Source organism: Notolepis coatsorum (assembly GCF_963971535.1).
Source record: "Notolepis coatsorum genome assembly, chromosome: 18".
Classification (NCBI taxonomy): Eukaryota; Metazoa; Chordata; class Actinopteri; order Aulopiformes; family Paralepididae; genus Notolepis; species Notolepis coatsorum.
Genome location: NC_140182.1, coordinates 83510432 through 83525249, shown reverse-complemented (window position 1 = coordinate 83525249; position 14818 = coordinate 83510432). Strand labels below are relative to the sequence as shown.

The 14818-nt window shown below is 43.2% G+C and overlaps 1 protein-coding gene across 1 annotated transcript in view; it reads left to right on the top strand.

Annotated features, from left to right (window-relative positions):
• Nucleotides 1–14818, top strand: part of tdrd12 (tudor domain containing 12) — a gene marked incomplete at both ends in the record, with an annotated part of 274420 nt that overhangs the window by 182739 nt on the left and 76863 nt on the right. The window contains 2 exons of the mRNA XM_084335256.1: nucleotides 6189–6374; nucleotides 6732–6860. Coding sequence (XP_084191382.1) covers nucleotides 6189–6374; nucleotides 6732–6860 — 315 coding nt within the window. The remainder of the gene's footprint in view (nucleotides 1–6188; nucleotides 6375–6731; nucleotides 6861–14818) is intronic.

The window sequence follows — 14818 nt, the reverse complement described above, 5'->3', positions numbered from 1 at the left end:
CTCTCTCTCTCTCTCTCTCTCTCTCTCTCTCTCTCTCTCTCTCTCTCTCTCGCTCTCGCTCTCGCTCTCGCTCTCGCTCTCGCTCTCGCTCTCGCTCTCGCTCTCGCTCTCTCTCTCTCGTGTGGCCTGGACTTGTTGCCGGCACCGCTATGGTAAACAACACTCTGTAGTTGGGGATGGGAATTGATAGGATTTTATTGATACGATTCCATTATCGATTCGATTCTTTATCGATACCTGATCAATTTATAATTTACATAAATAAATTGGAAATGCAACAGAACTACATTTAGCTGACGCTTTTATCCAAAGCGACTTACAAGTTCTGTACGACAAGCCATCAGGAAGGGCACAACTCTATCAGCTGAGCAACAATGTTCATCAAAGTGTTGAGTGCTACAGTGTAGGTTAGTTTATTAGGACAAGTGCATGACAGTACGGTTAGTTAGAGTTAGATATTTTTTTTTTTATTCAGATAATGGTTGAAGAAGTGCGTCTTTAGTCGACGGCGAAAGATTGGACGTGATTCGGCTGTCCTAACTGGGGTGGGTAGTTCATTCCACCATTGTGGGGCAAGGACTGAGAATAGGCGACTTCTCTTTGATGACCCTCCCGGAGCTTGGATAGGAGTAGGTCTGAGGCGGCCAGAAGATGCAGAGCGTAGGGGTCTAAGCTGGTTAGAATAACAACATGCAACTTGACATTTCTGATTGTCATTTATTGTTGAGCCCCCATGTCAGAAAAATACAAAAACTGTAAAAAATAAAACATTAACTATAGCCTACACTTAAATAAAATAATGTATTTGAGATTCTCTTAAAATGTATTTATTTTTTTATTCTTAAACTAATTTAATCTATTGAATAACGGGTCGTTATTCCTCTGACTTCTGTCTCACACACACACACAGAGCTCCCTCCCCGGGCCCCTGTCCTATAAGGTATTGGCTTGTGTTGCTACACGGACACATTTGTATGTTGCACCACCACGGTACTTCCTGGCTTACAGTGTACAGACTTGTAAACAAACACTCCGTCTCTTATTATATGTGAACTAAAGAGTACAAGGTTTACACAACAGCCCCCACCTGCTGTTTTATTGTATTTGTACCTGTACTATCCGCTGTCAGCTGTTTATCTCTCTTTGTGAGCTTGATTAAATAGCGTTAGCTCACGTTAGGTAGCGTTAGCTCCGCGGCTAATTTTAGCTCACCCTGAACTAAATCAATGACTAGGTTCTAAAGCATTCAAGTAGTTTTCACTGCACATAGAAGTAGCCAAACAGCGGGAGCATTTCGGGAGCATATTACCAAAACCCAGGCAATTTCGAGCCCTTAAGGAATCAAATAGAGTCTGCCATGGCTACATGCTAACGTTATTGCGCAACTGTAGGAAAAACCTGGCAGCGATAATGGAATCGAAAGTCACGGGAGCCACACGGTTCCAGGCATCGGCCAATTAGGGAACCGGTTTTCGATTCCCATCCCTATCTGTAGTGGGACGTGTATTGCCTTTTTCCCTTCTCTCTTCGTATGAGAAGAGGAAAACACAGCGGCTGTCTGAAGTGTTGGCCTGTATTGCTTTTCTCACGTTGTACAGTTTTTCAGTGGTAGCCGCATAGCTTGCTTCTGCGTTAGCTAATTCTTAGCGATAGCCGGGTTGAGCTAACTGTTAGCCAATTAGCTGTTTAGCTACGACGTTAGCTGCCGGCTGCGCTCGGCTGGGAACGTTAGTTTGATGCTATCAGTTAGCCTAGAGTTAGCTGTTAGCTTGTGCTACAACCATTGACATTAGCCGTGAGAATAGCAGGGGGCCCTGGCACTCTGACTACGACATCATCTTTGACAGAAGATGTAGTCGGGCCTGCACCATGACAAGGCTCCGGCCATAGCTTCTTTTTGTCCCGCCAGCGAGAGGCCTTTCGTCAACGTGGAGACCTGTGTTGCGGCCTTTCGCCCTGCGTTCCTTGGTGCAGGTAAGATGTCCATTGGATATTACCCCACTCTTCCTTCCTTCCCCTCCCGAATGTTTTGTTAATAACAATGTTTTTTTCCAGGCAAAACATATGTTACTTCACAACGTTTGGAGATACGACATGTGCTGTGTGTGAATTGTCTTGGTCGTTTGTGTAGCTTGGGTAGCGTTGGCCAAAGCTGTGTGTGGCCTGGTGTCAGTACCTGGCTACACTATTTGCAGTTAGCCTATTTAGCTGATGTCGGCCCTTGGCGCCTTGCTACTTTGTTTTCTCTGGTATAGACCCTCTTCTCTTTGGATTTAAGTGTTGATCTTTGTCCTTTTGGATCTATGTATATTCATGTTGCCTTTGTGAAGTTATCTTTTCCTTCTGTTTTGTTCTTCCATTAAAAGTTGAATATCCTTTAGGGGCTTGCACAGGGCCTCGCATTTCTCCCAGGCGGCCCTGAGTATATACGTCCAAATCATGTTGTTTATCGAGTTATTGGCAACGGATCGCTATGTATTGTGTCGAACTCGAGTCCCGGGACCTATAGCGAGTGCCCGGAAGTAATATGGGTGATCACCACTTCATCCACATGACTTCCTGTTTGGCGCTTCTGCCGATCGGCCACCAGATGGCGCTCTTGAACCGCTAGATGATTGAGAGGAGCTCAGAACTGTGTGAAGGCTGCAGAGGGGAAATATGATTCCGATCACAGATTTTTGAAATATTGATATCAAAGACGAGTTACGGCGTCATAGGCAACTTGAGCATGGCTAGGAAAGACGCCTAAACACGTTTTCGGCACTTAAAGTGTTAACCTTGATTTACCGGTTGAATGCCCACCATCTACTTCAATGTTAGCGTTAAAAACGTCTAATCAATTTTTTTAATTATGGCTATGCAGGGGTGTACAGTGCGATATATATGTCGCACGTGCGACACTGACGTCAGTCTGTGCGATGAATGAATTGACTTCACTAGCACGGGTGCGATGGCCCGTGGCGCAAGCAAAAAAATAAATAAAAAGTGTGACGGTAAATGAATGGACCACGGCGCTATCCACTTGGTACTTGTAGTCTTGTGCGATTAAATACAATGTCCCTTCTGCGTAAGACTCCATATATCAAACACCAAATCCCATAATCCCTAGCGAACAATATCCCCGCGAGTTGCGAGCAGTGACTCTATCCGCTCGGCTCAGCTCACAACACAGCAGGAGGATCTCAGCAGCAGACAGTAGCCTTTGGAACGCGGACATTGAAACAGAGCTAGTGGATAGTGTTGTCGCGACCCAAAACAAATCCCTGCTGTTTTATTCGGCAACGGGTCAAATGCATATACCGTAATTCCTCTAATAGTAACCGGGTCTCAAATACAAGCCGGGTCTCTATTAATGGCCGGGTGCGCTCATGAGCTAAGCAATTATAAGCCGGCCTCCTAATACAAGCCGGGTTACTAATATACTGAGCTGCATACTGAGCTAGTTACTTGATTTCACTTTGAAAACGTTGAAATGACCAGTGACCACCTGTAATTGCACCGTTGGTTTCAATAAATGAACCCAGTACATTTTACTGGGTTCAAACTGACACAAAATGTTGATTTATTCATTATGATCCGTTTGAAAATTTGAAATATAGGCCTCCCTCTTATACAGGCCTCCTCCTAATACAAGCCTGGTACCCGCTACAGTTGAAACAAATACAAGCCGGGGTTACTATTAGAGGAATTACGGTAATATGCTTTGCAATCCTCGCGTCATAAAGTCCGAAATGAACGTTACGTTAGCATGAGCTAACAACAAGCTGTTCATAGCCATATAGAGAGAACAGCAGACGGGCAGAGTGAGGAGGAGGGGGCAGACATTCTCCCTTCTCTCTGTGTGTGTGCGTTTGGAAAGATCACATGAAGTCAGACGAGTATATTATATTGATAGTAAATGTACTGAGGGTGGACAGATAATGTTGATATTTAAACATAAAAAATACAATACAAAATAAATGTATTCATGATCATGCAACATAAAACGGTTGCGTGTTGTGAGTTCCAAAACATTTAACTTAAAGTTTAAAGCTCAATATATCAAAACGTGGCACTTTACAGTGAACAGGAGGTCTATGTGTATTAAAAACAATAGATTGTTTTTCCTTTAAAAGTCTGGAAGAGGTCAAAAAAAAAAATGTCAAATTATATTTCCGTTGCCTTTTTTGAGTTGATCTAAATGTTACTGATTGTGTTAAATGGGCTTATGTTATGATATCGTCTCATATCGATTGCAGGCACCTGCATCGTATCATATCGTGGCATATATCAGCAAATATCGTATTGTTGTCCAAAGAATCTATATCGTATCGTATCGTGATGAAACTGGTGATTCCCACCCCTAGTAGAGTCCATACACCCAACACCAAATCCCATAATTCCTTACAAAGTTACACGTAACGTGTCTGGCTGTGTGATGTCAACTTGTCAGCATAAAATGACAGCCAAACATGGCACTGCAACTAAATAACACAAATACAATAGGCACATTTGTGACTGTTACAAATATAACACATTTTATACTTGTGCTACAAGATTTTGGCCTGTGCTACAAAACGATCAACCTCTGTAGCACCAGTGCTATGTGCAAAAAAAGTTAACGTACAGCCCTGCTATGTCTAATCTGCCCGTCGCTTATCAATGACTCGTTTTCCAGTCAACATTGTCGAAGCGGATTGTTTTTTTATCTGTTCATTTTCGTTTTATAGCATTTTGAAAAGCCCTCGTTTTCAAGGAAAATATAAAGATTCCATGATAAATGCTAGATTATCGATAGTATATGTGTACGTATGCACGCTAGAGACGCAAGCTGAAAATCGATTCTCTTATTTTCTCATCAGTGATCGTGCACACAGACACATCACACATAGGGCAAACGCTGAGATCTCAGCGAATACAACTCTGATTATCCCAAGACTGGTAAAATAGATTCCTTCCCTCAGATCAGATGTTCTCCAAAAAGATCATTCCAATTCCTGATCGCCATTCCAAATATCGATCACGCTTATTGATTGAGTATTGGCTGCTGTAAATATATATTCCAGGCTGATTCCCGTCCCGCGATGACTTCCATGATCAGACTTCTTACCAGCACAGGGAACCAGCTGGCTCCGCCCCTACATATCTACAGATCCCAGGTCAGTCTAAGCGACTGACCTGCAGTTACACAGGGATAGACGATAGGGGCGATTTTTTCCATTCTGAGCTCTTGTAGGGGCTGCTGTACCAACGGGTGACTGTTGATGAAATATGATTTCAGATCGCTAATAAAACAATAAAACGATATTTGTTGTCGTGGGCACTCAGTGGGGGGGCTAATAAAACGAGATATGTCGCCCGTGGCACTGAAAGTGTTAATAATAATAATACTATTTACATTTATATATTTATGAAATACAATTGTTACCGTCCCAAAGTGAATGTAAACCGTCCCAAAAATCTAAATGTTGTATCTTTACTTTGGTTTTTCCGTCTATAGTTGTTATTGCCATAAAGACACCATTCAAATGATTAGGAAATAAATAATAATTTTTATTTGAAATAATTATTTATTTGAACAATATACAGTTCCAATAGACTAACATATACCTCTGTGATTTAAATGTGTCCTTAGCTTAGACTCGAGGGTTGTACTAGGGTTGGATGCAGTTGCCCGTTGGTCGGTCTGTCTGTTTTCCATCTTCTGCTGTTTAACTTTATCTGTTTGCGAGTGCTCCCTTGACTGATGGCTAGTACCGCTGGAACTTTTATTAAACATTCTATATGTTCGTGGGTTGGCCAGTATCGCAGGAACTTTTATTAAAATTCTATATGTTCGTGGGTTGGCCAGTATCGCAGGAAATTTTATTAAACATTCTATATGTTCGTGGGTCTTGTGCAGTGCTCTCGTGGCACTGTCAACAAAGCGAGCACTCAGAAGACGCGCACCGGTTGCCAGTGACAGTGATATGCGCACTGACAGTTGGCGCAGTTGACATTTTCCAAATAAAACCTCTTCGTCCCTACTGCGTCCCGCAGGTTCTGGTTCTCGCCTCATTAAAACAAACACGCAAATAGCAATTAATCGCGCCCGTCAAAATAATTGCATTCATTTTCATTATCGCGCGATACATTTATTTATTGCTTATCGCGACAGGCCTAGTCTTGGCAGTCCATCAGGGTAACATCTCTTATTTCTGTCTTCCCAGATGGCCGCCATTCTGCAGCACTTCCAGAAGGTGGTCTCTAGCAAGGAGCAGGTCTCCAAGCAGATTGTAGCTGTGGCGAAGTGCTGGAGCAGCTGCATGGAGGACTTGCTCACCAAGCACATGAGCTCCCCCACCATCATCGTCACCAGCATGGAGGAGGCCGCCTTGTATGGCAACGTGCAACAGGTCAGTCCAGGAGGGACTTTGAGAACAACCCAAATATCCATGAAAACAGAAATATGGCCAGCTTTTAACCTACATCATTATTTGCAGTTTTTAGCTTCCATTCCAGTCACCCGTGCATGGAACTCCTACTACACCTACAGTATCTGCCAGTAACAACTTCATCTCCTTAGCAGCTCACTCACTACTTCACAGATGTACCTCTCTCTCTCAAACCTGTCAAATTGACAGCATCTTCTTTGTGATTAGAATCATGGATTTCAGCGCGTATTACAGCGCTAGTTGCTATTCTTTGCTTTTGATCAGGTGTGCTATCACTGATAATGGATATGTATTTTGTTTGTTTCCCCCCTCCGATAGATGGTCCTCATGTGTCTGGAAGACACTAAGATCTCATGGCTGTTACGCGTGTTGGATTTCACCCCCAGTGTGGTCCATAAGACCCTCATCGTCGCCAACTCTGCTGAGGAAGTTGAACATGTATTCAAGGTGTCACATTGCTTTAAATTGGAACCTGAATCTTAGTGTTATTATCCAGAGACATTATGGATGAAAATGGGAAACTGAGTGTATGGACAGGTTGTCGGAAGTCACATGGTTTCATCCAGAATTGCCTTGGCAACTAATGGAGGTAACTGGTGTTAGTTCTGAGGACCAAAATAACAACCAACAAGGGGTGCTAGGTGGTGGGGATGGGAGTGAGGTTGAATCTAGATCTACTTAGACCACACACTATTATAATTGGGGATGGACGTGAGTTAGGGATTTCCCCGATCACGTTTTTTGCCACCGATACCGATCACCGATCGTCTGAGCCATATCGGCCGATACCGATACCGATCGTTTTTGGTTTTATAAAAAAAAAATATATATATATATATATATGCCTATATATATATAATTTAATTTAAATTTTTTATAAAATATATATATTATATAATCATAATTGTAGTTGTATTATCTGCGAGACATCGCCACCACGCAACAAGTCAAAATGCTCGCTATCTGCAAACAGCTCCACTGTCTGTGTGTATACTCGAGTAGCTTCCAGCTGCAGCCAGGATTCTCCGGCGCTGCAGCTGGGCCCTATTGGTATACTCTGCTTTGGTCAAATCACATTCAGCATGCCCTCAGCTAGCCCCTTTCGTGACTGCGATGCAAGCCAGGGGCTCGAATACGCATCGAATCAATGTTATAAGACATTGATATCAGGAGCTATCTGTAGCTACTGCTAGCCGGCTAGATAACGTTAAGACAACACCTCAGTGAACTATTTAGTTTACTGGGACATTTCATATAAACAGTGAGCTAACGTGAGCTAACGTTGGCTACCGTGCTAACGGAGGTATCATGCACTCGACTATTGCTGGAGCATTTGTTTATCAGGAGCTATCAGTAGCTAGCCAGCTAGATACCGTTAGACAATGCCTCATGTATTAAACTAAAAGTGAATAGTTGACTGGGTCATTTTGTTTAAACAGTAACGTTAGCTAGGTAGCTAACGTTAGCTCACAGAGGTCGCATGCACTAGAGCAGACTATTGCCAGAGCCTCTGTTGACACGGGTCTGGGAGGGGCAGGGGGAGGAGGAGGGGCAGTGCGCTGCAGCTCTGTGCCTGAGAGAGAAGTCAGCGAGTGAGAACTCCGCTAAGAATTGGATCATGTTTTTCGATCGGTTTTCACGATCGGCGAAAATAAAGCATTATCGGAATTCACCAATCTCATATTTATACTGAATATCGGCCGATACCGATCGATCGGGGCATCCCTAACGTGAGTAATAGATTTTTTCAACTTGGCATTTCAACTGAACAGTTTTGAGGAAACTCTCTTTATTTTTTTATTTGGTTACCAAGTACATCCAGTACAGTGCTTGTTTTTGCCACTGAAATTGAAATCTCGCTCTGAAATCCCACAAGGCGTGCGTTTTTGTAGCCTGAGAGTTGGAGAGGAGTAACGTTACCACAAAGTTTGTTGGGTTGGAATACAGCTAGCTAAACAGATAAAAACAGCACGTTTGGGCGGCCGGGTAGCGCAGCGGACTAATCGTCTGCCTACCACCACAGAGACAGTGGAATCGAATCCAGCTGTGGTGCTTCTGGGTTGGCCGACCGTCCATACTAACACAATTGGCAGTGTTAGCGGGTGGGAAACCTGGCGAGTGTGGGTCCTGGTCGTTGTAAACAGCGACTCCTACAGTTCGGTCGGGGCGCCTGTACAGCAAGGGAAGGATCTAGGAGAGGTAGTGTGACCTTCCACATGTTACACTCTACCAGTGAGAGTCCGCGCTGCCAGGTGAAAAGAAGCGGTGGGCTGGGTACACATGTGTCGTAGGAAGCATGCGATAGTCTCCGCCCTCCCGGACCGACAGTAGGGGGTAGAGTGCGCAACGACCAGGAAGGGGGATTGGGAATTGGCATAAGGACTAACATTGGGATGGGAGAAAAACGAAAAAAGAAGGGGGGAAAAGATCATACATTTTTCTTTTTAAACAGCCTGTTTGTGCATTTCCAAATTGTGCCAACATGTCGCCCACTTTGTGTAGCGTTCATAGACTATTGATACGGACACGCTAAAGTTGTGGCTAGCTAACTGTTAACCAGTTGCGCGACAAACCCGAGATAAGTCGGGTTAACTCGCCAGCGGTTGGGCGCCAGACCCGAGATATTTCGGGTTTTGTTGTTTATTCTTTTTTTCGATATTTGTATTTATTACCCATCCAGGGAGCCTGGTGTTATCATAGGGAATGGGTCTGAGATTGCAAAGGTGCAATACCGGCCGCATCCTACCAGGCGGCGGTATCGAGCACCCTTTGAAACCTTGTGTCTTGGGCTGTGCGTCGACTATATGGGTCCGGGTCGGCTATTTTTCTCCGGGCAAGACGATCTGTTATAACTAGGGATGCCCCCCGGACCCCGGTTTTAAACGGGAACCGGTACTATATTAGAAAATACCGGAGTATTTATAAGCTCCGACGTCCTCGGTACTGCTATCGATACTATTATAATAATTATTATTATTATTATTATTTAAAAGTTGCGAACGATCTCTCCTCTCTCTGTCTCTGCACTAGAAGCGAGCCGCAGCGAGTCATTATTACACACACTCCTCGCGAGTCGCGCTACACATACGGGTACTTCGTTCTTATTCATACGGGTACTCCTTAATGAAAGCGCTGTCTCCGTGCTGAAGCGCGCTGCACACAGACACAGACAGCTCTGAGTCTGCATGCACTGAGTCGTGATGGCGGATAGAGCGAAGCGTTCTAAAGTATGGATATACTTTACAAGGGTCAATGCCGACAACGCACGTTGCCACAAGTGCAACAAAACATTTGCCAGTAAGGGTGGCAATACGAGCAATCTATCAAAACATTTGTTGGCAAAACACGGTATTAGTGTGCAGAAATGCGCCGTAGTCGACTGCCTTGCGCGCAGTGGTCCATCTGCATCCACGTCCACTGCAGCCGGTAAGCCAAGATACGGAGTTTCCTAGGCTAATAACGAATTATTACAAATAGGCTAATAAACAAAATAATTGTTTAGCTACAAATACTACAATCTAAAAACTTTTTATAGATCGTCAAGCTGAGGCGTTAGCCACCAATGTGTCCCAGGCCAGTGAGCCCAGGGCCACCACACATCCTCCCTCTACCTCCACCACCCAAAGTCCTTTCTCCCTAGCAGCTAGAGGAAGGATGACAGGATAGGGTGAACGAGTGTCACAGGGCGGTGACAAAGTTTGTTGTCAAAGGCCTGCACCCGTTCTCTACAGTGGAGTCCAAGGACTTTAGGTAACAACTAATCATTCAGTCTATATCGTTTTTTTGTATACATAGTTGTCTAACTTGTCTGTTGTTGTTATAAGTTATTATTGAAACAGCTATTCCCACCACTCCACACATTTACAATAATTCAATCATTTCTAATCTTTACTGTACGGAGACAGATGACCAATGCTCTCAACTGTAAATATAAAAATCACTAAAAAATAATCAAAAAGAACCGATAAGAGTATCGATAAAGTACCGAACCGTTAAGCAGTATCGATAAGAGTAGTAGTATCGATAAAATCCTAACGATACCCATCCCTAGTTATAACGCTTGGATTGAGAAGAATCAAATACTCCCGATGCATGTTTTGTGGTGGATTATGTTGGCGACACGATGGATACTTGGAATGGCGATCAGATAATTGGAATATTCTTTCTGGGGTACATCCTAGTCAAGGTAAGGGCTATATGATATCAATCTTGCATTGATCCAAGCATGTCTTCATTGTGATCGGAGCTAGGGATGTCCCAATCACGTTTTTTGCCACCGATACCGATCACCGATCATCTGAGTCATATCGGCCGATACACTGCTGATACCGATCGTTTTTGGTTTTCTTATAGCAGCTGGCAGTATTATACTGTAGGTCTAACACAGGCATTCTCAAAGTCGGGTCTAAATTATCTAATCTAATTTTAGAAATTGAGTAAAGTGAATAGTACTGGGTGTTGAGCATAACAGTATCTAAGTTAATTTACTTGACCATTATAGTCAAAGTATTTTCCTATGACCTGAAACTTATAAGATGTTCTCAGTGTTCAGTTAAGGCTATGAAGCACAATAGCAAAAACGAATGATGTTCTAAGTAGGGATGTCCCGATCCGATCACGTGATTTTCAGAAGATCGGGATCGGAAAGAAAAAAATCTGGATATTTTTTTTCCCTTTTTGCTTATTTTTTTTAATTCAACAAACATGACCATGTTCACGTATTTTTATTTTTTTTATCTACTTTTTCTCCCATCCCAATTTCGTATCATCCAATTCTATCCTCCCCTGTCTCGAACGCTGTTAGGCCATGCCTCCCACAAGCTGGCTGCAATGTGGAATAAGCCTTACATCACGTGTCCCCTCCGGTACTCGAGGAAGCAGCAGTCTCATCTTTTCACCTGCACAGCGCGATCTCTGTGTCGGGGGTCTGCGTTTGGAGGGCACGCCGCCCCCGTCGCTTCCTGCATCTGCTGCGCAGGCGCACCAACTGTAGGAGTCGCTGTCCACAACGTCCGATCCCCACCCATCAGCTTCCCACCCCCTAATACTGCCAATTGTATTAGTATGAACGACCAGCCAAGCTGATAGCAATGCGGAGAGCTGGGCTCGAACCCAGCGTCTCCTGCATTGGTGTTGAGCGCCTTGCCCACTGCACCACCTAGCCGCCCACCATGTTCACGTCTTAAACTCATACTGAGGCCTTAGTTTTGGTTTTAAATTGCATATCATCATTTATTTATTGTCACACAGAGCAGAAGAATTTTGCCAAAACAAACTCATTTCCTTTGATTTAATTATACATCAAATGATTTATGTCAAAGATGAGGGACATCCACTAGTTGCAGAACTTGCAGTCACCTGATTTTTACAGACGATGGCGCCATTGCTCATGAAGCAGCAGGTTGGAGGCGGAGTTTTTAGATGACTCCGGTTGCAATGCCTCGCTTGAATGAAGTTAACTTTTCACCTGGATAACGTCAACATTCAGGGTGAATGTAATGTGAGCCACCGGCGCTCGAGCCACCTCGAGCACCTCGAGGGACTATTGAGTCTCGCTTCGCCAGTTTCTGACAAAAATGCGTCAAATCGGTTACTAATGGCAAGGCGCTCGCCACTAACGCAGGAGATGCTGGGTTCGAGCCCAGCTCTCGGCGTTGCTACTGGCTTGGCTGGTCGTTCATACTAACACAATTGGCAGTGTTAGGGCCCGCGTCCACCTATCTCACAAAAACGCTGGTAGTGCGCCGGTAGTGCTGGCATGAAGCGCATCTTGTAGATGACAGAAAGAAATCTACAGCCATCTTTTTATCGTTTTTTCCTGACGCGGTTTTGCACATATTATAGCATATTTTAATACACTTTATTGTATATTAATTATATATATAGTTATTGCCTGACACCACAGTTCGCTAGGGATGGGTACCTTTCACATTTGAACCGATACCAGTACCAGTACCGGTACCGGTACCTGTGAATCGATACCGGTACCCAACGGTACCTTTTTTCGGTACTTTAGTCTCAAGAAATTTAATTTACCTACCTCAGTCGTAAAAAGAAAATAAATCCAAACGTCAAATAACTACAATTTCGACAGTTTTTGGCTTGTCATTGCTCCGACTGCTTTGTTGTTGAATCAAGTCAAATCCTAGGTAAGCATATATTGTGCGTGTGAACGTTGATATGAAAAGAAAAAAGTAAAGAAAAAAAGAAAAAAACGGTTTCTCACTTGATTCGATACTCGGTAGTACCGACGTGTTTCGGTTCGGTGCCTCAAAAGTACCGAATTCGGTACCCATCCCTACAGTTCGCCCTTTGCTTTTTATTAGCTTTTTAGTAGTGTATTCGTGTACCGGTAGTTATTATTATTAGTGTATTTGTGCTTTGTCGCGAATCTCAATGGCCCGTCTCTTGTGGGAGACAGCCAAGACAGGCAGGCAGCTCCGGTGTCAGGTTACAAACAAGAGTGGTAGATATGAATGGCTGTGATTGGTTGTCTGAAAATGAGCTCAGCGCATCGCTCTGAAAGTTCAGAAAGTTTCAACTTTCGGCCGCACAAAAAAGCTGAAAAAAGAAGCCGACTGCAGCGCATTTCCTATAGGCGGCGCATGCGGCCGCATACGCTCTCTCCCCATTGGGATACATTGAAAAAAGACGCGTGCGGTCATAAATATGAGCAGGGTTCGTACGGGTGCTGGAAATCCTTGAAAATGCTTGTATTTCAATGTGGTGTTTTCAAGGTTTGAAATGTGCTTGAATTGTGTATAAAGTGCTGGAAAGTTATTGAAATTGTAATTGCACTGTATACTTTCATAATAAATCGCTATCTGACTTAATAGTTAGGTTTTTAGATAAACAAATAAAATTCGGAGAGCGCCTAATTGCTTTCGCCTTTCACGCAAAATGAAGAGGAGTCCTCTCTCGAGCCTCGACACCCCCCGCCCCTCCTGAAAGCTTGCTTTAATCCCAGTAACGTTAGTGAGCTAACGTTAGCAAGCTTTTTTTTTTTTTTTTTTTTTTTATATAAACGTCGGCAAGCTAGTGAGCTAGCGTTGCCACAGACGGCTATGTTTATTGTTCATGTTGACAACGACAAGCGACACTGTAAGGTGAGTTAATAAATTCACTCTGAAAATCTGCTCCGCTCTGATAAACTGACTCAGTCTTCGGTCAGAGCGTTTTGTGTGCACAACTTGAGTGGGCTCGCTCTGACACACTGAAAGCCAATTTACCTTAAAACAAGTTTCGTTTAGCTAACGCCATTATGCATCGGAGCTGTGGTTTCGCTGTAATCATCATCATTTTTTTTTTTTATCCGTACATGGAATCACCACAGTCCAACAGTACATATTCACATAATTCACAAAAAATACCATGGCCGAAAGGAACAGGAAGAAGAAAAAATCTTATATATACCTGCCCCTACACGTACAACACACCGATAGACATATTGTGTAAAACCAAACAGAATGTAATCAACATGGCTAACAAGCAAATCAATTCTTTCTATTTTAAGTAGGGATGCTCGATATTGGCTTTTTTACCGATACCGATATTCCGATATTGTCCAACTCTTAATTTCCGATACCGATATCAACCGATACCGATATATGCAGGGTCCCCCCCCCCCCCCAAAAAAACTGATTAATTTCAGGTAACTAATAATTTCACTGGATATATATAACAAATATTGTTATTGTTTTTTTCTTTTTTTAAACCGATACCGATATTTTCCGATATCACATTTTACTGCCGATATCGGCCGATAATATCGGACATCCCTAATTTTAAGGAATGTTCTGTAGGATATGTCGGCAACATAAGAAGCCAGCTACTAGGGGTAGCTGTTTGTGTGAAATAACAAGAGAGGAGACTAGAGCGTGTGTCAAATGTGCGTCTCTGTATTGCAACCAATAACATGGGCATCATATAGCTTACATCCTGGTCCCTGCTGGTACGTACCAACTGAACACACCACTGTGGGGGGTTATATAAAAATTCTAGGTTGATTTGATTTTGTATACATTTTAAAGCTAAAGGAGCTGATTGACTGCCTACCTCAAAGACTGTTCACTTATTTTGCACATTTTCAGTAAATATTTGATTGAAATTTAAGTTTTATCTGGTGATTATTTGAGTGATTGTTTCATATTGGCTCAGCCAGGTTATATAGGATGCCATGTCTACATCATTTTGGTTGTTTATAGCACAATAACATCTGATTTAATGTGATGGAAGAAGTGAAATTATCATTTTGTGTAAATATTTAATTTACCACAGCCGCATAAGATGCTGGAAAAGCTTGAAAAGGCACCTTGAAAATGCTTAAAGTGCTTGAATTTTGCTTTGGAAAAGGTGTAAGAACCCTGTATGAGGCAGGTGGACCCGGGCCCTTAGGGGTGGGAAAG